General features: G+C 52.7%; 1 protein-coding gene across 2 annotated transcripts; it reads left to right on the top strand.

Annotated features, from left to right (window-relative positions):
* The first annotated feature begins 815 nt into the window (after nt 1-815).
* On the top strand, nt 816-22,982 carry MGAT3 (beta-1,4-mannosyl-glycoprotein 4-beta-N-acetylglucosaminyltransferase). Of its 2 annotated transcripts, none has more exons than XM_080592204.1 (2): nt 816-1,104; nt 17,435-22,982. In XM_080592204.1, the coding sequence occupies exon 2, from the start codon at nt 17,436-17,438 to the stop codon at nt 18,939-18,941; it is 1,506 nt and encodes a 501-aa protein (XP_080448330.1). In that variant the 5' UTR covers nt 816-1,104; nt 17,435; the 3' UTR covers nt 18,942-22,982. The 2 variants fall into 2 exon arrangements, with proteins under 2 accessions (XP_080448330.1, XP_080448331.1); XM_080592205.1 differs by lacking the exon at nt 816-1,104 and adding an exon at nt 6,360-6,514.
* Nucleotides 22,983-23,537: the final 555 nt, after the last annotated feature.

Genomic DNA, 23,537 nt, shown 5'->3' with positions numbered 1-23,537 from the left:
TTGCACCCGCCAGGCAGCCGCAGCTCGCCCATCTGATAACCGGCAGGTTGGAGGGGCGTTGGCACCGCCGCTTTGTTTTTGAGGCTCTGTTTTTCTAAATTTCCAGCAAATCGCGAGGAAGGGTGTTCTCTGGCGCTGCTTCCTTTTGACCTTTCGTTAGCTCCCGGTCGCAGGGGGTGAGGTCCCACGCTTGCCTTTCGGCGCGTTCGCAGCCGTGTTGCCCGGCCGGGTTTGTTTTGGTTCTCCTTGCCTTTGTTTCCCTTTCCACGGATCGGCCCGACGAGGAAGAAGGCAGGGGAAAAAAAAAAAAAAAGTCGAATTAAGAAAAGGCAGCTTTTTTTTTTTTTTTTTTTTTTTTTTGCGGTTCGGGTGCAGGCGCAGGCTCTATTTCTGGCACCGCTGCAAACTTCCTGCATGTCGCCGGGCAAAGCAGCTCGCACATCCCCACTTCTCCTTGCCTCCCGCATAAAAATAATAATAAATGAAAATAAAAAATAATAATAATAATAAAAAAAAAAAACACCAACAACAAGGAGCGCTCCTTCCCTCCGCTCGCACGGGGAGGGATGCTGCCGCACCGCCGGGCTGGGAAGGGGGGGGGGGTACCGGCGTGCGGGGCTGCCCCGCATCTCGGTGTGGGTTGGGGAAGCCCCCCCGGGGGTGAAAGCCCCCCCTCGGGGTCTCCTTTGTGCGGGGAAGGAGGCGGGGGGCGGCCTGGCCGCTGCCCCGGGGGAGGGGAGCGGGGGGCGGCGGCAGCCCGGGGGGGGCGGGGGGGCGGTCGGGCGCGCCGGGGGAGGAGACAGGCGGGGAGGGCGGCACAAAAGGGGCTGCTGCAGCCCGGCTCGGCTCGGCATCCCCGGCCCCAGCCGTTCCCCGCGGCCGGAGGGAGGAGGAGGTAGAAGGAGGAGGTGGTGCCGGGCCGCTCCGCTCCCTCCGACGAGGAGGAGGAGGAGGAGGAAGGCGGCGGGGGGCTGCGGGCTCGCCTCGCCCCGTTCCGCCGCGGCCGGCTCCGAGCCATGCCGGGGGGCGGCGGAGGGGCCGGGGGCGAGCGGCAGCCTCGCCCCGCCGGGGGCCCGGCGGGCACCGCCGCTGCGCCGGGCGGGGGTGAGTGAGCGGGGGGCCGGGGGGGGCGAGGGAGGGAAGGGAAGCGGGGAGGAAGGGGGGGGGGTCAGGGGGCGAGCACCCTCCCCGCTGAAGTTGCCCCGGGGCTGCGGGACCCCCCCCCCCCCCCCGCGCTCCCCTTTCCCCGCAGCCGCCACCTGCGAGTTGTGGCTGCGGCGTCATCCCCTGCGGGCAGCGCCGAGCCCCCCCCCCCTTCCTTTCTCCTTATTTATTTATATTATCGTGTTTTTTTTGCTTATTTTTTTTTTATCCCCCCCCTTTTCTCATCTCCCTCCCCATAATCCCAGCATCCCCCGCTAGGGAGCAGCGGCGGTGGGGAGGAGGGAGGCGATGCCGCCGGCCCCCTGCCCGCAGCTGCCGGGGATGGAGGCAGCCTCCGGCCGGGGCACCGCAGCCCAGGCCCGGCCTGCCGGGGGGGCACGACACGGGCTGGGGCTGTGTGCCAAGCCTGCAGCAAGCGAGGAGTAACAGGAGTGCGTGTGTGGGAGGGAAAACACAGACAAATACAGCGTGCGGTCAGCATCCAGCGGCCCTGCTCCGTCTACCCCCTGCTCCGTCTCCGCCTCAGACCCACTACGAGCCCCCCAGGATGAGAGCTGGCCGCGATAGGATGCGGGCACCCGGTTCCTCCCGGCTCGCGTTGGGTTGTTTGTGGGCTGGGAAGAGCTGCATGTGCCCGCTGGAGTGGCACGGGCTGGCGCAGCTCTGTCCTTGCGAGAGTTTCGCTCCCTGGGCGAGCATGACAAGGGTGATGGGAAACACGGCATCTGCTGCGGCTCGGGACTTGCTCAGACAGCTCAGCAAGGGAGGGAGCGGGATGGAGAGAGGCACCTCTCGGCGCCTCATCCTGGGGCTTTCCTCCGGGGGTTTCCACAGGCTGTTTCCATGAGCCTCGCCTGGGAGCACTGCTCCTTCCCAGCATCGAAGCTGGGGTCTTGCACTTCTTCTCCACCCCAGGGCAGCGCTCGGGCCACGAGAGAAGCCCGCACAGGCAGCTCGGTGTGGGTGCCGAGCACCTCCCCTCCCAGAGAATGGCCCTCCAGTTAATGCCAAATCCCTCCCTTCGAGTGGGAAGTTCAAGCCCGTGAAAACACTCCGTGGCACGGCTGCTAACAAGTACGACTTGAGTCACCAGGAACCCCCAGCCCTGTGCAAACTGAATTTCAAATTCCCACCTACTCTTGTTCCTGCTTGCCCCATCCCAGCAGGATGTGAGTCAGCGGGGACTTTTTGGGCCCCCTTCTCAAAGAGCAGCTACCGTGACCTGCAGGTCCCACCCTCAGAAGTGGTGTTCAGGTCCAGCTGGAGCCCGTGGGTCGTGAGTCACTTGCAAGTCCCAGTTGCTGCCAGCTCCTCCAAGAAGAGCTGAAATTGCACAGGACCTACCATTGCTTGACCCTTGGACAGCAAAGAGCTCTCCTGGAGGAGATAGACAACCCAGGGGCTTCCCACCCTCCAGCACACCTCCCGGTTTTCAAAGCTCCCTGAGCACAGCCGTAGCACCTGTGCTGTATTTTCAGCCTCAGTAGTAGTGCTGGGAACATCGTCTGAGTGAGAAGCAGTCCTGTGAGCTATTCCTGGGGAGCCTGCAGGCTCCCCGTAGCGATATAAAGCAGGGTTTGAACGAAAGCCATCGCGAGCTGCCCAACAGGAGTGAAGCTGGGAGTCCGCCACTGCGTTGTCATAAAAGTCCCTCGTAGATTTATGGCCCTTCTACGCCCTCAGGTGATTTTGCAGCAGTGGTAAGCAATCCACTGCGAGGTATAACATTCCCTCCCCGTGAGGACTCTCAGTTATACCTGCACGGCGTGTTTATTAATGCCTTGGATACAGCAATTATATCCCTAGGAGAGGGGAGGGGTTTGGATTTGCTGCAGGTGTGCTTTCTTGCCTCGCTCCAAGTGCAGTTGCCCAGCTGCTGCCTCACCTGCCTGCCTGCACCCCTTTGCTCTGAGGTGCCCAGAGCGTGGGGAGCCCGAAGCAGATGGGGTTTGGGGCCTGAGCTTGCAGCATCCCTCTGTCCTTCCCCACGGATGTCGGTACTCTTGGGAAAAGAACGAGTTGGCTGTGCGGTGCGTGAGGATCGCCTCAGCAAGGCGGTCAAGGAGAGGAGGTAGAAAATTGCGGGTGTATTTGCACTTCAGGAGATGGCCACGACTGCGATCGTTTATCTAGAGCCCTCGTGCCCAACAGGGGACGGGAATAGCTGGTCTGGGGGCTGCTCTGCTGTTGCAGAGCCCGCTTAACGTACCCCAGGAGCGTGGCCGCTGTCTTTGGCGAGTTTGCTTGGGGAACGTCCGTGTGAAGTTTGTGTGCTTGCGCGTTTCCCGTACTCCTTGTGTTTATCCTTCCCCTCCTGTTCCCACGCACAAGTGGTTGCATGCGGCGTGACTTCGTGGCCTGCCAGATGGGTGTCACATGCGTATTGCATGTCTTCAAGGGACGGTTGTGTGACAGGCTTAGGTGGGTGTTTGCTAGGTGCACACGAGTCCTGCTGGGTGCGCTTACAAGAGAACACCTGCCCTTTTGTAGGGTTTATGGCTGCAATAAATTTGGCATGTATAAGCAGCTGCGGGTGCGGGAGTCGGGAGTTGGTCGGGACAGCAGGCTTGGGTGTTATTGTGCGCGTTCACTGCGTGAAGGACACCTCAGTTCAGACAAGTTCTCTCTCTGTCCCTCCCTTGCTTTGACCTGTCAGCGAGCAGAGATAAGCTCTCTCTCACGGCGGGGTTTATAGCTGAGTTTTCAGTGTGTTGTGTCTGAGGTTCCTCCTGTCTTGAGAACAGCATCTCTAAGGTGCACCTGCTATCAAAAAAATCGATGTTTGTGTTCCCCCCCCCCCCCCTCGTACACTGGATCGTAAAGGTGGAGGAAGGAAGCGAGGGAGTTTGGTGATGGACAGATGGGGCGAGCTGGGCCAGCATTCATTTCTGAAGGCTGCTTAGGTTTTAGGTGGGGTTGCTTGCTCTAAAATGAGCCCTTTGTACATTGTTGGAATCCGTGACCCAATCAGTGGGACGTAGCTGGAGGAGGTGGTGCTAACGAAGGCTGGTACAGCTGACAATAACTCCGGCAGAGAGGGCGGCGGGGGGGTGGGGGGGTACTGACTGGCACAAGAGGCTTCTTCACATCTTTAGGTCAATATAAGGTGCTCGGAAGGGCTGGTTCAAGTTATCAGCCCTGACTGGAGAGGTAAGAACGTGTGGCTAGTTGTCACCACCTGCTTTTCCCTACTGTCACCTATCAGTTTTGTGACAAAGTCAGGCCACACTATTTGTTCTGATGACAGGATGGCATCTTGTGGTACTCCAATGAAGCTTAACAGTGGGGTCTGAAATCTAGGGAAGGCACGTTCAGGGGGCAGTGCAATGCAAGGGGACACGGGGTGCGTCCTAGGAATGCCGAGTGTTTCCACAATGGATGCTCTCGGGGAGGTGGTGACACATGTGGGCCGCGCTGTCAGGCTGGTGCTGCAGGCTGGCCGTGAGGAGCCTGAGCAGAGCTGCGTGGCGGGGCTAAGCCTGGATTGTGAGCGGTTCTGGGTCAGGTTTGGGGCGCTTGGACAGTTAGGGGGAGTGTGCGGCTGGGACTGGGCTGTGCTGCAGTAGCAGTGCTGCACGGGGTGCCAGGACCAGGTGCTTCTCCCAGGGATCAGGGCAGAGCTGCAGTCGGAGATGCTGAGCTCCCCCTTCTCCTGGAAGAGGCAGGAAGAGATGCCGCATGTCAGAGCGGTGGTGTAGGCTGCGCAAGAGCACCCCGTGCCTGTATCCCTCTGAAATGGACTCTGCTTGCAGCTCTCAGGAGGAGAGAAGCACGATTTCTTCACCTTCCTTTTCTGATTTCTTTGCGCTCCCTGCAGTGCAAACCCTTTACTTTCCCCAAGCTGCTCCTGAGCACAACAGGTACCTCCAAATGCCTGGACCAGGGTGGGTATGTTCTTGTGCTCAGAAACTTGCCTGGTAGAGCTGACCGGTGAAAGGGAGTGCAGCTCCGAGCTCTCACCAGGCGGGCTGCAGGAAGAAAAAGCACGAAGGGAACTGGCTGCCTTACAGAAAAACAAGGGCTTGTTCTTGAGCCGTGATTTAGGAAGTGATTATTCTCGGCTTGAGGATAGCAACAGTCACCTGAGCTGCTTGCTGTGGGGGCCTCAGCCTTTCATACCAAGATAACATCCCCCCCTGCAGTTGAATAGGCAGCTTGATGAGCTCGGTTAACATTTCCTGTTTCCCCAGCTAAGGGAGTGCCCGGGCCAGCGTCTAAATAGGCTTTTTGCAAAAAATCCTCCGTGACTGTGGTGTCTGAGCAAACTGAGCTCTGCCAGAAGTCTCTAAAGCAAAACCTGCATGCAGTGGGAGAGGTGGATGTGACCGTCCGGGGTAGGGGAGAGGCAGTGGGGGCAGCTCCTCTTGCTGAGGATCATCTTGGTGCATTGCCTTTTATGACAAGGTTTCCCTCCAAGAGCCTCGAAGCAACTTGTTAAGCTTCTCTTAATTAAGCAAGCCCGTTAGTTGGAGGTAGAAAAGTGTCGCTCCCGTTTCCCACCCAGGGAAACTGAGGCAAGGAGCAAGGCTGGGACATGTCCAGAGCAGCACAGGCAGGGGCTGAGCACGAGAGCCATGACCGAAGCGTGGCACTTCTTGTCCTTGCTTTGCTGCCGGCCATCTCAGAAATCCTAAAGGATACCCACAGGCTGGTTGCGGGTCCTGAGGGGTTATTGATAGCTTGTAGTCACTGCTTGCACCCTGCCGTCCTCATCACAGCTATCGCCTCCTTGATCTGCTCCCTAATCTATAATCCCAGCACCCTGTCATTTTTCCTTGGTGTGCAAATCCTTGCAGATTGGGCCAGGGTCAGCGAGCATAATCAGACTTTGTCATCCCTGTAAGGCTTTGGGGTCATATTTGTCTTGGGGTGTTGCCTTGTGTGTGTTTTGCATGCTACCAAAGCCTCAGCAAGCGGGTTTGAAGCACGTTGAGAGACCTAATGCAAATGAAACCCACTGCATAACGTCTTCGGCAACTGTGAAACCTGTGATCTAAGCGCAGGTATCTGCCGTGCTGACTTTATCTGTGTTAGGATCCCCTGTTTCGACATTCAGATACTGGAACCGCACAGAAAGCAAGCAAGACAGCGTGGCAAACAGGCAGGAAGGGGAGCCTCTCTCCTAGATGCTGAGCCCTTTAAGAGAGAAGGGGAAGGTAAGCCGGAGCCCTGAGATTTTAAGCGGGTTGTGCTGAGGCTGAAGAGAGGGCTATGGCAGGGCTTTCGGTTCCTGCTCTGCCAGAAGGAAGGCTTCTAGCTGGGTGCCAGGGAAAAGGAGGAGGACAGAGGCCCGTGCAGACCGAGCATGTTGGGCACGGACGCATCTCGGAGCCTGTGGGAGCTGGAAGAGGTAGGGGCTTTGGAAGGGCTCGCCCGCGGTGGGGCTGGAGGTGGATGGTGCTGTGTACCAGGGGGTCCTGAGCTCACTGAGCTGGCTGCACGGGGTAAATCAGGAGAGCGGCACCCCAGAGTGATCAGCACGCAGTTATCAGTGACCCCACTGCCAAGGGGAAACCTCGTTGGCCCCAATTTTTGAGGGAGGCAGCATCTCCCTCGGGCAAAAAGAGCGGGGCAGAAAAGCGGGGAGGGGATTCCGCCTTTCGGCTCAGCCTTCCCCACGTGTTATTTGCGCTAGCAAAACTGTTTCCTCTTTGCTGCCTCCAGAGCATGTTCAGTTCCCTTTTCACCTGCCACGGCAGCCCCCCTCTCCTCTCTGCCTTGCTGTGCCAACGCTGCACGGGCAAGTGGCACCGCGCAGCCTGCCCTGGAGGGGACACGAGCTGCTGCTTTTCCCCCGGGGCCATGCGAGGTCTCTGGAGAAGAGGTGGCTCAAAGGAATTGCTGTTTCACAGTCGGCGCGGTGTCCCCAAATACCTCCCGTCGTGCTGTTTGGTGCAGGCCTGACCGTAAGCGAGCGGCCATCGTGTTCTGGTAGATGTGCTGTTGGCACGGAGCCTCCGTGGCCTTGAAATCCCTGCGTAGCAGCAACTTTTGGAGCAAGGGTTGACCACACCTGTGTTCAGCCTGGCCGGGGGGGACGATGGGATTGCTTTTGCATAATTTAGTAGTCTCTTGAATTATTTATAGTGCAGTTGTGCTCTGGAACAGAGTCTTCTTGCTTCCCGTGAGCGCTGGGGGGGGGAGGGAAGGGGAGTTTGTCAGGCATCCAGGTTCGCTCACTTCGTGTTGAGGAAGTGCTGTGGGTTTCCTTTCTGCCCATGTTTGTCTGCCTTTGTGCAGCTGAACCGCCTCGTAGATGTTTCTGTTGAAAACAACAAAAAAAATAAAAATGCAGTTTTGGTTTCTGCACCGTTCAGGTGTGTTGTTCTGCTGAGCATCTCTGTGGCTTGGGCTTCCTGCGTTCAGAGTGCTGTCTTTGCAGCAAAGAGATGATGTCAAGCTGGAGACAGTGAATCTAGTCCTTGGATTTGGTCCCTGACTCAATTACAGGGCTGTGCAATGGATCTAGGGCAGGGATCATCAGCATTGCCCTCCGAAATATTCAGAGGCTTGAGAGCTTTTAGTTTTTGAAGGCCCATGTTGTCCTGCCAAAGTGTTTTTTTTTAGCTTTGGCATGACACGGCACATCGGATTTTACAAGAGAACATCAGGACCTGTGGACTTGAAAGACAAGGTGATCGAGCAGCAACCTGTACAAACTGCACAGCTGAAATTCCCATCATTTCTCAGTTATTAAACCCTAAACAGCAACCAGTTGAAGGCAGAGGGGGATTGGGGTGGCTTTTTTTTTTTTTACAAGCTCTTGCAGCGGAGAAGCATCACGAAGATGAATTGCTGCATGTACTGCATGCACTTCATCCCCTTTGGCCCTCTGCCTTGTGGTGGCAGGTTGCTGTGCCATGCAGGTGGGATAATCCTGCTCCTGCTTAGGTGGTCCTGGTGACTGGAACATGGCTGCGGTCTGCTCTGCATTGCACGTCCTTCCTCTTCACCGCTGACTCTGATGGGGGGGGTTTATACACTAGCTGTTAGTGCCTTCCTCTTCTCCTTCATTTCTGGCGTGGCCGGGCAGCTGATTTGTCAGAAACAGAGTTCAAGATAAATGTTTATGTTATTGAGGACCTGAAAAGGGAGGGAAAGGGAAGGGAACTTGGCCTGTAATCAAGAGGTGGTGGCAGTAAACCGCACTGTCTGTCCTTCTGTTGAACAGAAATGCTTGGCTTCCCTGTTTTCATCCTCATGCTGTTGGTTTGTGGCTTCTACATTTGGGAGAGGCTGGACATATAATCACCAGAGGTCCCTCAGCCAAGCTGTGCTCTCCCACCTGACCGTGGCCTGGTTCTCAGCCTGAAACAAACCCCTTTCTTTCATTACACGGCTTTACCTCCTGTCGGGGAAGCTGGCAGCTGGCTAAATGCAAAAATTCCTCCTCGTCTTTCCCCGAGAAGTAAGGCAGTGTTAGGGAAGAGTTGGAAGAGAAGTGGTATCGTGGTCTGTGCGATGCCCAGGATGACCTGCTCTCAGTCCTGGGCGCTCAGCTTGATCTGGAGATCAGGGTAGTGCTTTGCCTAGTGAAAGGGGATGTTTGCACAGAAGAAGTAAACATATTGTTGAGACCCAGGCCTGCTGCAATGCCTGTAAACAAGATCCAGCCATCTGTGGGAGGCAGAAGAGAGATTTATGTGACCCCGAGTTAAGTGCATTAGGAGGCTTTTGATTTCATTCTGGGAAACTGCCCCTTTTCGTGGTGCCATATGCCTGTTACCGACACAGAGCCGCTACCGAAGATTTGATTTGTGTGGGTTTAATCCGAGGGGCTGCGATGCTGCAATCAGGAGGATTACATAAGCAGGGGGTTGTGGCTGCACGCCGGAGCCCGAGGTGCTCTGCAGAGCCCCGTGCCCTTTGCCCGCTCCAGAGGTGGGTGTCCGGGTTGGTTCGCTTCTGCCTTGGGGGAAGGCGTTGAAGAGCTCCCTGCCTATCAGCGCCTTCCTTCTGAAAATAATAACCAAGTGAAGCGGCAGCGGGAGATCCAGGCGGCACTGTGTCGAGGTCTTGCCTAAGTCTTGAAAGAGGAAATGAAGAACAAAGGCAGAAGAGACAAATAAATAAGGGTCTGTTCTTGGTCCAAGAAATATTCCCATGGGTTGGTGTAACGTCCTCGGGAAGATGCAGTGCTCCCAGGGCTGGGGTTGGTTTTTGTGAAATAAAACGAAAGGGAAAAAGGGGGGGGATCAGGGGTGGGAAGGAGAGAGAGACACCTTAGGGAAACCTCTCAGCATGGAGCCAGGTTTCTCCGGCTGTTCCCGGTGAAGAGGGGTTAATGCTTTTTGCATGGGGTTGGCTGGTCACCAGGCATTCAGAGAAGAGGGGGACCCGGGGGCTGCCAAGCAGGACCCCTGTGGCCTGAAAGAAGGGGAGGAGGGGAAGGAGGAGTCTGGGAATGCTCTTCCAAACAGTAATAGATGGGCTACTGTGGGAAAATGAGAGCACTGCCAAACCCCAAGTGGTTGGTGATGGATGGGGGAGGAAAGAGGGCGGGGATGGAGGGCCGGCTCTTCGCTGTGGCCGCCAGGATCTCGCTGCTGCTCCATGGCCTCTCTTTATTTATTGTCTTTCTGGGGTTTAATTATTCCCCTCCTCGACCGAACTTGGAGAGCTTTTATCCCGGGGATGCACAAACAACTGCCACCCATTTCAAAATAGCTGGAGGCAACGTGGTTTCTGTCTGGGTCTGTGTGCTCTGCCCATCACTGTGGCGTCAAGTGCTTCTTGCTTAATTCCTTCTTTAGTTGCCTCTCTCCAGCCTGCAGGAGATCAAAATCGACCTCCTCTGGTCTGCTCAACCTGCACCTCCCAGATCCTCGGGCTGTCACCCGGTCCCCAGGAGCTCTCCTGCTTTTCTTTGCTCACTTGCATGATCTGGTGCACGTCTGCTGTGTGCCCTCATCCTCAGCTCCGAGTTTAATCTTGGCTGCTCATTTTGGTGCTGTTCTCAGGATTCTTGACTTGTATCCCGCTTGCTTGACATATGCGGACTGCCTGCCAGGGTCTGCTTTGAAAGCAGTTGTCTGCTGCTTCTTCCAGATCCCTCCTTGAGATGTTCTTCTTCCCTGATGCTGCCAGGAGAAGTTATCAAGCTCACGGCAGTTGAATGGGAGCCTCAATGGAGACTTGGTTAGATGAACCATGCTTAAAAAATGCCTTGGCTCTCTAAGTATCCGAGGATGTAACTATATGATATGACAATTTTTGTGAGAGAAGCGAACCTCTGAAATCATTTAGGAAGTTTCTGCTGGTCAACTGCTTGTTCCCATCCCCAAGCACTTCTTGAAATTTATTTTTAACTTAGATTGGCTGCTGATTTGGGCTTACAATGCAAACTTAGATATGATTGTATTGACAGCTGAGTGGTGGTGAGTGAGGGGAGAGAACCTATGAAACCACAGCCTGTGTTTCCACACGCATCACTTGGTCTCTGAAAGCATGATTTTCCTTTATCCTCTGGCGAAATGGTTGTGTCCTGCCCCGCTCTGCAGGACACCGAAACTAGCTGGGAGTTCTTGCATACTTCTTTGATTATCCCGTGGACTGTCTGAGGACATAAGCTGCAGTTGCGTAGTCTCATTCCAGTTTCCTTTTGGATTCCTTGTCTCATGATGGAGCATTCCTTCCTTCTAAGACAAGTCAAAAAGCAACAGAACCAGTAAGCTCCGTTTCGCGTTGCTATAATCACTGCACACTTGAAGCAGCAGTACTGCGTTTGGCTGGGTTTCCCATCTTTGGAGGGTTTGTGTGTACATAACAGAGTGCAGTGAGCAACCCGTCAGATCACCCTCTGATGTCCTGAGACCCAGTCTTGGGACCAAGAGGTGATGGAATCTCCAGAGCCATCGCAGCGCTCTTCAGGGAACTGGGTATTTTGAGGAGGCAGTAAGCACGGTTGAGGAAGAGTCCTTCCAGGATATCAGGTGTAAGTGAAGGAGAAAAGAGGATGGAAGTGCTGTTTTTCCTTCAGTGGATAGAGTCCTTAGCACAGTGGTGCTAAGAAATTCAAATTGTGGCTTCTGAGAGCATCTGAAGGATCGGAGTGTACTGAGGCATCCCTAGAACCATGGGAATTCCTGGGTTGGGACTGGCCTTGGATGGGGAGAGAAGATTAGTTACAAGGGAGCCTGGTACAGCTGAAGGACACTAAGAAGAATATTTGTTAGATTCCAGTGGAGTTAGAAATCCAGATTGAAGTTTCCTTTAGTATGCAGTACTATACCCTTGTGATGTCCAAGTACTTGGATAAAATTAAATTGTGTCTCATAGGCCCTTCTTGGATTTCAGTAGAGTTTTCTAGTCTTCTCTGAGCAGATCTTCTTTTAAACCGGGGGCTGGAGAATTATATAATTATGCTGCTATTAGTATTATGGTAGTTAAAGTAAGAACAATCTGTTCAAGTGAAGGGATTTATAATGGACTCTGAAGGTTTTCAGATGTTGGTTTATTCTGGTGACTTCTGGAAGATCAGTCTTGAGACAGAACACTGTCAACAAAGATCACTTCATCTCCAGGTCTCCATGTGCTCTATACTGAAGGTTAAGAGCTGCATCATCACAGAGCATGTACCTGTCTTGCTGTGGTTGGGGATGTGGCATCTAAAATAACAAAGGCTTAGTCCACTGAAGAGCAGGCCAAGACACTTTTTGAGAACAGTCAAAACAGTGAAAGCTCCTGGAAGGTGTGGAATCCAAAGGTATTGTTCCTTTACAAGGTGAAGAGGTGGGCAGCCATGGTACTTAAAAAAAAAAAAAAAAAAAAAGACAAAGTTGAGGCATCTGCACTGCATCCATCTTAGTTTCAGTATATAGCGGATCATAGCTTCTGGTGTGGAGCACTTTGGTTTCCTACAAAAGTGCATAGGAAAGGAGACACTTTTTTTTTTTTCCTTTTTGACCACAGATGATGCTGGTCAGCTGAGGCATTGCTAGGCCTTGGACACAAACCTGATGCTTGGAGTTGACATGATGTATGCCATGTGTCCCCCTTCAGTGGGAAGGGGAAGGCAATGCTTTGGTTTCTCGGTTGTGCTCTGGCCAGCCTCAGCAAGGCCTTGTGTAGATTCACCCTTTAGTTGTTTTTTTTTTCTTCATCCAGCTTTCTTCCTGGCTTGATGACACCCATTGGTGAGCGAATGGCAGCTCTGGAAGTCATCTAGATGCTATGGCCACACCTGGTTGAGAGCAGTCACCTTATGTCTCCCCTTCTCCCCTTGTTGAAAGGGAGAGAAGATGCTTAAGACAGAGCCTGGTTCTCCCTTTGCCTGACCTTACTTGAAGGGTAATTGTACTGGATGTCTTGCTCCAGCTGATTGTGCTGGCAGTGAGTCAGTGGCACCTTGTGGTCGATTGCCTCAAAGCTGCAAAGGAAATGCATAGCATGAAGTATTGCTGTTTTGCATTGGTGCTGCGGGCAGTAACTCATAATGAAGGTGGTGGAAAAAGAATGCGTTCCCTTCCTGAAGCTTCCTGAAATTTGGTTGGAAGTCGATATGGACCTGCCTGTGTTCAAACCACCTTTGTACCGTGACCCTCCCAGAGCTTCCTGCTAACATCCTCATAGCTTGCAATCTCTGAACATCCTTCACGTGAGAGAAATGCTGAGCACTACCTATGTTCTGGTACATCCTGCTTCTCTCCACTTTCCCTGCTGTTCAGCTTTGTAGGATAACTCTCTTCTTATCCTTAAGCAAAATAAAGTTCTGCTGTCCTTGAGCTAATTACATTTAATTTGTAAACAAATAGTAGTTTAAATATTTTTTTCTTACTTCTGTGGGTGTTTGCAGATCAGAAGTAATTAGAGATTTTGGTGTGTTTTGAGATGCTGTGACCTTGATGTATGATGTGATTCCTGTGCCCCGTGAATGGAACGTAGAGCTATCACTAAAGAAGTGAAGGATCTGTTCATGTTTGTCTATAGCTAGAGCAGAGAGATGGTTTGGCCCTCAGTGTGGGATAGAGGATGGAGGTCATGCTGGATTTTATTCTGCAGTGTGGAAGTGATTCTAATTTGAACCATTGCATTGTGTTGAGGTGTCTGAGTGATGGGTGATACTGAATGGGTCTTAAGGGATAACTCCAGGCAGAGGAGATGGACATTTCTGTAGGGGGGCGGGGGGACGACACCAGAAGCTTCTGCTGTGACTTGTCCTCATAAGCAGCTTTTTCCTCTGTCACTACAGGAGAGGTCCTGAGAGTTTTGAGTCCTGTACCCTAGCATGCCAGAGGCTGGGGTATCGTGCATCCAGTGGCCTCTTGCAAGTGTCCTCCAGAAGAGAACATTAGGGTGGGTGACTTGCCAGCTCTTAGCTGCGCATATTATCTCATCGCGTATATCTCTTCTGCTCCTTGAAGTCAGGATATGATTTCAGGATGGTATAAATTAACAGGTCACTTGATATAATGGCAAAGTAAAACTGTAACAGGTGCTGGGGAATAACTCGTGCACTACTTCTAGCTATCTTCTTTGAAAGCCATTCCCCTGCATGGTAGACACACATCTTCTTCAAGCAAGGAAATATCAAGGGTGGTCCTTTACAAAAAGAAGCTTTTGGCTTCTCTTGCTGACGCTGAACATTGCTGAAGTTGTTTATAATTGTATGTTCCCTAAAGAGCTTTGTCTTAAAGGAGCTAACTGTCCACACTCCTCCTGACTTTTTCTTCTGCTTGGACATAAAACCAACGGGGGGGTGAAAAAAAAGCTTTAAACCTGACAGCAACTTGATCTCTCTCCCTGAGATCAACTTTACTCTTTTTCTCTTCTCATTCAAAATTGTCATAAGGGAAATCTCTTCTTGCTGTTTTCTGTGTTCCTGGTAACTGATGGCTGCTTTGTGACAGAGCAGCTGGGGTTTCTTATGACAAGCTGAGATGTCTCCCTGACTGGTACCTCCTTTCTCATTTCAGCCACATATAAATGTTCTGGATGGGGAAGGTGGGTAATAACGTTTTCCTCCCCTGCTGGCCTTTGTCTCCAATTAGCCACCACTCAAAGACACATCTTTTGCTGCAGTGCTGATCAGAGGATATGGGAAGGGATACGTGACTGATTTTTAGCATCTCAGCCCACCCAAGGGTGGATGAGCTCTCTCTCCACTCCCTGTCAGAGGAATCCCTGGCATGTGAGAATGGAGTGGGTCCTAGGGAAAAGGTTTTGAAGAGGACACAGCTGCTTTGCTTCCCTCCTTTTAGGAGGGGGATAGGAAGCGGGTTCATGTTCCCACTCCCTAACAAAGGCAACTGAGCAGTGCAAATTACCTCCTGGGAAATGTCGGCAGCAAAACAGCAGAGGGTACTGCAGGGCCAGCTTGTTTTGGCAGAGCTGCAGGGGAGGGCTGTGCGCACCAGCCCGGCTCTCCCAGACGCAGACTGCAATAGCAGGGAGACAACGCAGCCGTGCACGGGCTGAGTTTTGCTGGTGGGTGAAGAGCTGCAGAGCCGTGTGCTGAGCCTGACAGATAGTGATGTATGCAAATGTCAAGTGAGGAAAACATGCTTTACTTCCTAAAACCGTGCATCTTGCTATGTTGACATGGCACACCGGATCCCAGAAAATGAAGCAGTTTGTTAAATGCCAGGAGTTAGAACCTCTGTCTGGGACTTCCTGTGGCATGCGGAGCGTCACAGCCATCTGGGAAGAAGATGGAGACCTGCCGTGTTTGATTCCTTCTGCACTCGTCCTCTGTGCTGGTTCAGCCCAGAGGATGCTGGTTGCCGTGCATTTGTGTGTCCCATAGGAACTGGAGTGAAGCCAGCACTACCTGGCAGCCACTGGGATTGCCTTAATAGAACAGGCCAGCTCTTCTTGCCTGAGCCTCAGCAACCTGATGTCTTGAGGTAATGCCTCGGAGGAAGCGTAGGACACCTCAATTGGAGAGAACTGCACTAATGTACCAGCAAGGGATGTCTTCTCCTAGCAGCCTCTGCTCGCTTAGTCTTTTCAGCTTCTTCCCCACACCTTGGGACAGCAAAACTGGTGACGTGCAAGGAAGAGGTGCTGGATACTCCTTGACTCTGAGTGATCTCACTGCTCCAGAAAGACATTAACTGAGCCTTGAAAAGAAAAATACCGTGGGCACAATTAGATGCTCTTGGGGGGTGTCTGCAGCCTCAGTTCACCCTCATGAAGAGTAGCTGACAGTGAGCACAAGATTGTCCTTTACAGCTTTGAACGAGGGAACTCGAGGCCCTCCACGGTAGGGTCACCACACAGATGGCTGCCCAGGAGTTGGCTGTGGCAGGTGGGTGTGGGAGGTGAGGGTTTGCCCCAGTGGGACCCTTGAGGAGAGGCACCATTTTCTCCTCCTACCCCAGGCCTGACAAGATGGCTTCCCAGGGTGCACCAAGCCAGGATCCTGCCCTTCAGCCACCCTGTGCTGTGTCGAAATCTATCAGAAGCCTTTACGAACATTACGAAATAGCAAAGCTGTAACTCCTGCACTGGCTTCAGGCTTGCAGTCCCCCTTTTCGCACTGAAACAACCCTGTTAACATGGGAGTCCACATGCCACTGCCTAAGCACAGGGGGCAGTGCCAGTGAATGGCCTTTTCTCACTAAAAAAGCAACTGTGAAGTATCTAGAAATGCTTGCTGCTGAGCTGAAAGGCATCAATATGGACAACCCCTCTATCAAAGTCCATGTTGGAGCCCTCGGTTGGGAGCCCAGATATGTTTTCCTTTGGGCAGTTGCCATCTGTCTAATTTATGGCTTTTCACTTCAGCATTAAATTCTCCCCAAGTTAATCAGTAAACGCGCCTTGCTGTATTTCACTCGCTCCCCTCGCGCGCAGCAGGAGCGGGCCAGGCACTTCTCCCCACCATTCCCACCCAGGACACACGTGGGCTGTGGGGAGTCCCAGAGGGGGCAAGGGGAGCGCCCTGGCTTAGGGCCGGGTGCTTGGTCTGCCTCTGGGTGCCACGCAGGGTTTATAAGTGATGGCACCGAGTGTGGCGTACACGTCGTGTGGACCTTTGGCCTGGGAAGGAGGTGCTGAGATGTACGTGTGGGCGCAGGACTGTGGTGGGGAACTGCTATAGAGGAGCATGTCATGTTGAGGAAGAACTGGTGGGTTTCTTGGGTGTGGAGGGAGCTCTGCGTGCCTCCACACGGGGAGTTTCGTGCTTTTGAGGGGAGAGGCAGCCTCTGCTTTGCGTAGGGCATTTAGGTCACCTTGTTCCCCTGCCTGTCTTCATCCCAGCCTTCCCTAAACAGCAGAATGCAAATGCCTTTCCTTGTTCTCTGTGGTGAAGTATTGAGTGAGGTTGTTTTTCTTCTTTTTTGTCGTTTTTCTGGATTGTAGTATTCAATCACTTTTTCTGCCTGACAGCAGCTCCACACTCCCGGCATGGGCTGGAGGAAGGGAGGTGGTATAGGGAGAGGATGAAGGTTGTATTTCTTGCTGTTCAAAGGGCTGAACACCCCTGGCTTCTTGCTGGCTTGACATGGATCAGTCCTGATGGCAGTGTATTACCAGCAGAGACAGCGAGGTGGTTTTTTATAGCCGCCTTGATCCAGATGCAGAAAAACTCACCATCTGGTCCATAGAAAATGAGAAGCAAAGGGAGACATCTGGAGACGTAGTGGACTTGAGAAAGAGGGGAGGAGAGTAAAAGCGATAATTTTTTTTTTCCCCCTCTCTGTTCCCCGTACGGACTCGGCTATCATTTCCTAGGAACAAGGATTTTTTAGGGTGTGTGTTGTGAGCAAACATTGGAGAGATCTGGGGAGTGTAGGTGTTTTCCTGGTCTTGGCAGCCTGGCTAATGATCTTAGTCCCTTAAGACTGCCTCTCTTATTCTGGTTGAGTTTCAACTGCATTACCCTCTACTCCCTCTCATCCCTCTTGCTCTCTGCTCTCTCTTTATCTTCCCCTGACCTTCTGGTGATTCAAGGCCTGAGAAGTCCTGTGTTTGTTTCTATCAGTGGATGGGGAAAAATCTGCAAAGTGTGGTGAGTTCACTAGATTGTGAATTCTTGCTTTTCTGAATTTCCTGTCTCTCTAGCCCATCACCACCTTTCGTGTCTTTGTGGGATTATAAGACTCTGATCTAGAAGAGGCTCAGCTTGGCATAACCCAGCCAAGGCAAGAGGCCCACTGAAGTTGGCAGAGGGTGGGGGGAGTTGTTTTGGATTCAAGTCTTGAAAGATGCATGCTGAGTTTGTACTTGCTTTCTGGCATCCCCAACCTGTCTTCCTAGTAATGATAAACTTTTTGCACCCTGGTAATTACTGACCATGACTTTCCTTTTCGTGGCTTTTCCACAGGATGAAGATGAGACGCCATAAGCTCTTTCTGACTCTCTGCATGGCTGGTCTCTGCCTCATCTCCTTCTTGCACTTCCTGAAGGCCCTTTCCTATGTCACCTTCCCCCGGGACCTGGCTTCACTTAGCCCCAACCTTGTCTCCAGCTTCTTCTGGAACAATGCCCCTGTCACGCCGCAGGTTAGCCCTGAGCCAGGGGGCGCAGAGCTCCTCCGCACACCCCTGTACTCCCACTCGCCCTTGCTCCAGCCCCTGCCTCCCAGCAGAGCCAGCGAAGAGCTGCACAAAGCCAACTTTGTGCTGCCAGAAGACACGACAGAATATTTTGTCCGCACCAAAGCCGGCGGCGTCTGCTTTAAACCGGGCACCAAGGTGTTGGAGAAGCCACCCACGGGAGGGCGGCCGGAGGAGCGAGCGGATGGCGCGGCCTCGGGGCGGCCCGCTCGCAAGCCGCTAAGCTCCCAGACCAAGCGGCGCAAGTGGGTGGAGTGTATGTGCTTGCCGGGCTGGCACGGCCCCAGCTGTGGCGTTCCCACCGTGGTCCAGTACTCCAACCTGCCCACCAAGGACCGCCTGGTGCCGCGGGAGACCCCCCGGCGGGTCATCAACGCTATCAACATCAACCATGAGTTTGACCTGCTGGATGTCCGCTTCCACGAGCTGGGAGATGTGGTGGACGTCTTTGTGGTGTGCGAGTCGAACTTCACTGCCTACGGAGAGCCGCGGCCCCTCAAGTTCCGCGAGATGCTCCTCAATGGCTCCTACGACTACATCCGCCACAAGGTGCTCTACGTCTTCCTGGACCACTTCCCCGCCGGCGGCCGCCAGGACGGATGGATCGCTGACGATTACCTGCGCACCTTTCTCACCCGGGATGGCGTCTCTCGCCTCCGCAACCTGCGCCCGGACGATGTCTTCATCATCGATGATGCCGATGAGATCCCGGCCCGTGACGGCGTCCTCTTCCTCAAGCTCTATGATGGCTGGACGGAGCCCTTTGCCTTTCACATGCGCAAGTCGCTCTACGGCTTCTTCTGGAAGCAACCAGGCACCTTGGAGGTGGTCTCAGGCTGCACTATGGGGATGCTGCAGGCTGTCTACGCTACTGACGGCATCCGTCTGCGGCGCCGCGAATACTACACCATGCCTGGCTTTCGGCAGTATGAGAACAGTACAGGACACATCCTGGTGCAGTGGTCGCTGGGCAGCCCCCTCCACTTTGCTGGCTGGCACTGCTCCTGGTGTTTCACCCCAGAGGGGATCTACTTCAAACTGGTGTCAGCCCAGAATGGGGACTTCCCCCGCTGGGGTGACTATGAGGATAAACGAGACCTCAATTATATCCGGAAGCTGATCCGGACTGGTGGGTGGTTTGATGGTACTACGCAGGAGTATCCCCCTGCTGACCCCAAGGAACATATGTATGCTCCCAAGTATCTGCTCAAGAACTACCAGCGATTCCACTACTTGTTGGAGAACCCATACCGAAAAGCGGAGGGGGCTGGGTGAGACCACTGGGACTCGTGGGAAATTAGAACTTTTACAACAAAGGGAAAGAGTCGGGTGTTTTTGTCTTTTTTTTTGATTCCAGGTGGGGCGTGCCATTTCTCCATGGTCTGCTCTCCCTTCCTCCCTTCTCCCTGGGGTAATGCCTGGGGACACAAATTCCTTGGTCAGCTGAAGGGAGGCCTGGGCAGGAGGAGGGAGAGGTGCAGGACCTACCCTGACGGTAGCATAAAGGCTTCCCTGCATCTCCTGGACCCTTCCTGCTGGCTGGGGAGAAACTCTGCATCCAGCTGGTGGGTTTTCCTCCAGGGGTGGCTGGGAAGGTCTGCTGGGGAGAGAGGGCAGCTGTTCCCATCCATCCTCGTTTGCTGTGGATCGGAGCAAGCACAGATGTGAGTTTGGGCTATTCAGTGAGCGTGTGAGTCAGCCAGCACAAACTGATGTGAGTGGTCACGTGTGTAGATGTGTGTCACAGGCATTTTTTTGGATGAGTGAATGTGCAAAAGCATCTCAATATGCATTTATTTTTTTATATACCTCTATATTCAAAGTACTTGGGGGAAGGTAAAACCTTTGCTTCCAAGGTGTTCTCCCCAGTACACAGCCTCCTCCCACAAACTTAATGCATCTGTCCTGGGCTGTGTCTTGGCCTGATGCTTTACCAGTCCTGGAGCAAGCAGATGGGAAGCAGAGGAGAAAGCTGACCTGTTTTTTTTTTTTAAACTCCTTTTTCACCCCTGCCCACTCAACACTGCACTGGCTTGGCCCACAGGAGCTGAAGCATCTTCCCTGCTGTATGTGCTTCTTTTGGGGCTGGGATAAGCTGCAGGGGATTAAATCAGATGGTGGGAGTGTATGTTTACAAGTGCATGGTTTCCTATGTGCATGAGTGCTAACATGCATGGTTTTGGTATGCACGTGGGTGTTTGTTACCAGTTTTGGGAGGGAAGGGGGCATAGGTTGGGCTCGGGTGTGTATGTTTTCAGGAAATGGTGAGATCCATAAGCTGTGATCTGTCTTGGCATGGATGACATTTTGGGGAATGCATAGGAGAGGTTCAGGGAGAGCATCGTCTCCGCATAGCAGAGTGTGATACGCAGAATTGTTGTGTGCCTCTTCAGCTGCCTCCGTAGCCTGTTGCAGGGCTGCTGTTTACACATGCTGGCTATCCCTCCTTGCCGTGGGGGAAAGGAGAGGAGAAGGGCAAAGCTGAGTCAACGATGGGTGTTGTGGGGAAACACAAAGCATGTCAAAGCATGGGACCCATCTGCCTGCTCTTAAGTTGTGAGGGAGCTCATGGAGAAAGGGGCCATGGGAAAACTCCCCCTGGGGCCAAAAAACTGTTCTGGGATGATCACGTAATCCAGAGAGCATGTGCAGCCTGCACTTCCAGGCTGGGCCATTCAGACGAGAGGGGATGTAGGATGATGTTACTTGCAGCTGGTGGGCCCGTGTCCACACAGAGCTTGCCACTGAAAGGTCTGGCCTGTCGCTGTATTGGATTGATTCAGCTCATTGAGGAGGCAGATTGGCGTTTCCACCCTTACCACCCTTCCTTAGCAGATGGCTTGACTTGGTGCCCAGAGCCTGGTCTGCGGTGGGAAGAGGGTGAAAAACATGAACGTGCTCTGTTAGCCTTACAGTGGAAATATTGGCTCATCTTCCAAGCAAAGAAGTGAGGATCGTGTGGAGGAGGAGAATGTTGTCATAAGGACGAATGACCCTGACATCAGGACAGCTGTGCTGAAGCAGGAGGGTTTCCATTGCCATTAATTCACTCCATCAGGGCTGTATTTTCTTGTTGTCCAGTCTGTTCCGTCCCGTGTGCTTAAATCCCATCTTTGCATCTCTCTCTCCCTCCTATTCCCTTCTCTAGAGAAGGGAAAAACAAGTACAAAAATATCTTGATTCCCTAAGAAGACTGAGATTGGAACAGCAAGATGATGAGCATCTTTTTCTGATCAAACTGAGGCAGAGTTCATCTTAGTTTCTTCCCCATCTCATGTGCCGTAATGCCTCTTCAGAAGAACTGAGGGACCCTCTTTTCGTTTGCTGGGTTTTTAATATAACTGCTCTCACTTCTGGCGAGTGTCTGATCTTCTGCACCTCCCAGTCTTCTACAGTAGGAGCAGCCTCTCCCTTAGTACCAGCCCTTCCTGTGTATATGGACTTCCTTGGGGACTTTTTAATGCATTGTAAGGCACATTTTCATCGCTGGGGTAAGGCCTTTGTCTCTTAGGAGCATCAGACAAGCCCACAGCTGCAATATCTGGATCTCCTGTTCCCAAAGTACTGCCTGTTCCCCTACTTCCCCTCTCCTCCACTATTTGCTCCATCATTCCCCTTCTGGGGGAAGAGAAGGTCCTGCTGGAGCGGGGTGAGAGCAGCGCTGAGGCTCTTCTGTGTGACTCTGGCCCTGTCCACCCCCCAGACTTCTTCACTTCCTTATTCTTAGGAAATTAAATTTAAAACAGGCTTCTGTTGTGGAGGGAGGAAGGGACTTTACAGCTGAGATGCATTCTTTTTTTTCTCTTTCTCAAGACTTGTTTAAACATTTTTTTGATTTAAGGCCAACCCAGTTAATGTTCCTGTTGTTTCTGCAAACTCTGTTTATTATCCTTAGGGAGTTAAAGTGCTTGGGATTAAAAATCCTCCGTCGCCTCCCTTGAGGGATGGGGACTAGCGAGCTGACTTTTGCACAGCGATTTCCCAAGGTGGTGGCTTGCCCTCTGCACAGCTTTGCCCGGAGCATCGCATGGGCTCTCCACGGCCGGTGTGCAGGGCAGCCACTGAGCCTGAACCAGGCACTGAAGTTTGAGAAGGGAAGGACTAAAAAATCCCGGCCTTCCTCGGAGCTGGTTGTTGTAGCCAGTAGCCAGCAAGGGATGGGCGGAAGAAACGAGGTGGTTTTGTGCCTGTGTGGTTGGTAGGAAGGACAGACACGCTCGGGTCCGGTCTCGCTGTTGCTTTCTCTGATCCCTGTGTCCTGCTGAGGTGTTTGCTGTTGTGCGGCCTGTTCTTCGCGCCTCTGTGGCGGATAAATGAAGGGGACCTCGTGGCCTCCGGGTAATGCACGAGTCAGGCTGGGGGAAGTGTTAGTGCAGAACGGGTATCGGTTCCCCCCAGCGACTCTTTCTGGTGTCCTTGTGGGATGGCGGTGTCTTCTCCCCTCCCAAATGCCCCCGCGGGCTCTGTCCCTGTCCCCCTGCTCCTGCCAGCAATCTCCGTGGCTGCTACGCCTCTGCACTGTGAAGCCCCGTGTCTGGAGTCACTCCTGGTCCTGTTAGTGAACACTGGTGGTGAAGAGGGGAGGGATAGCTTGTCCTGGCTGACCTCAAGTCTTGGTGGAAAAAAAGGAGGGATTCGAGGGGTAGAATGGATCCTGAATCCCTCCCTTGTTGTGTTTACCCCACCCACCAAAAAAAAAAATAAAATTTATATATATATCCCTTCTGATTTCTGAGGCATTGGACAAACTTGCTCTTTTTACGGAAAGAGAGGGGGAGCTGGAGGTAAGGGGGTTTCAGGAGGGGCTCGAATCCAGCATCAAGAAAGGAGAGCTGTTTCTGATGCAATACACTGACATTTAAGGCTTTGGGGACTACAGATAATGGTTTAAAAAGGGAACTGAAATACTCTGAAACTGAGAATTCAAACCACTGTTGTTTTTTTTTCCTTCCTGTGAGGAGGATGGTGCAGTATCATCCTGGAGGTGGCCCAGCAGCACTGCCGAGGCTGGGGTCCACCTGGACCTACTCGTGGTGTTGCCACTGGGGTGGCCCCAGAACGCCCTGTTTTGGCAAAAGAACGCGTGGACTTGCCAAAAAAAAAAAAAAAAGAGAAAAAAAAGAGCATCTGCAAAGCTCCTTTCCACTCTGTAATTTATAAACAGCAAGTAATAATGAACTTTTTGTAAGGATAAATCAAATGTACATTCTGAAATCATTTTCTCTGTAAATGGTTGGATTTCATTTCACCCTTAAAGGGATGCTTAAAAGGAGGACAAAATAAAAATAAAAAAAAAAAGCAAAGTATGAAAGGAAACCAAGGCGTGTATGTGTGGCAGATTTTATTTCTGATTGCATGGCAGAGGAGGGGAGATGCTGGAAAACGGAGTGAGGGAGGTTGCTCCTCCTCCTCAACTTGTGTGCCCAAATCAGACCTATTCTTCTGCACATCAGGTGAGTATGAGCACACACAGGGATGCAAGTGGGGGAGCAGAGCATCTGCCCAGTGCCTTTCCCGAGAGCTGGTGGCTGTGGGAGCCAGCATCGCTCACAAATGGTCCCTCACCGCCGTCTCCTCCCCATCGCATCTTCCAAATGAAGCTGTGGAAATCTTGGTGCCCCAACCAAAACCTACCCCCCTGCAGAAATGTTTCTCTGGTGGCTGACTTTCTGCACAGTGTGCATGACCTCCTTGTTTTAGTTTATTTTTAAACCCACCTAATGTAATTTTGGCTGTTCCCATTACTCTGTACCAAAGCCCAGTCCTGCCCTGAATCCTCCTGAGCACCTGGCCTCAGCAGTATCTTTGGCGAGGGCCATTCACAAGCTCACGTGCAGTCTACAGCTACTTCATTTTTGTGTGTTTTTAAGT

Source organism: Anser brachyrhynchus, assembly GCF_964034855.1.
Source record: "Anser brachyrhynchus genome assembly, chromosome: 1".
Taxonomy (NCBI): domain Eukaryota; kingdom Metazoa; phylum Chordata; class Aves; order Anseriformes; family Anatidae; genus Anser; species Anser brachyrhynchus.
This window is presented reverse-complemented; position numbering and strand designations above follow the sequence as displayed.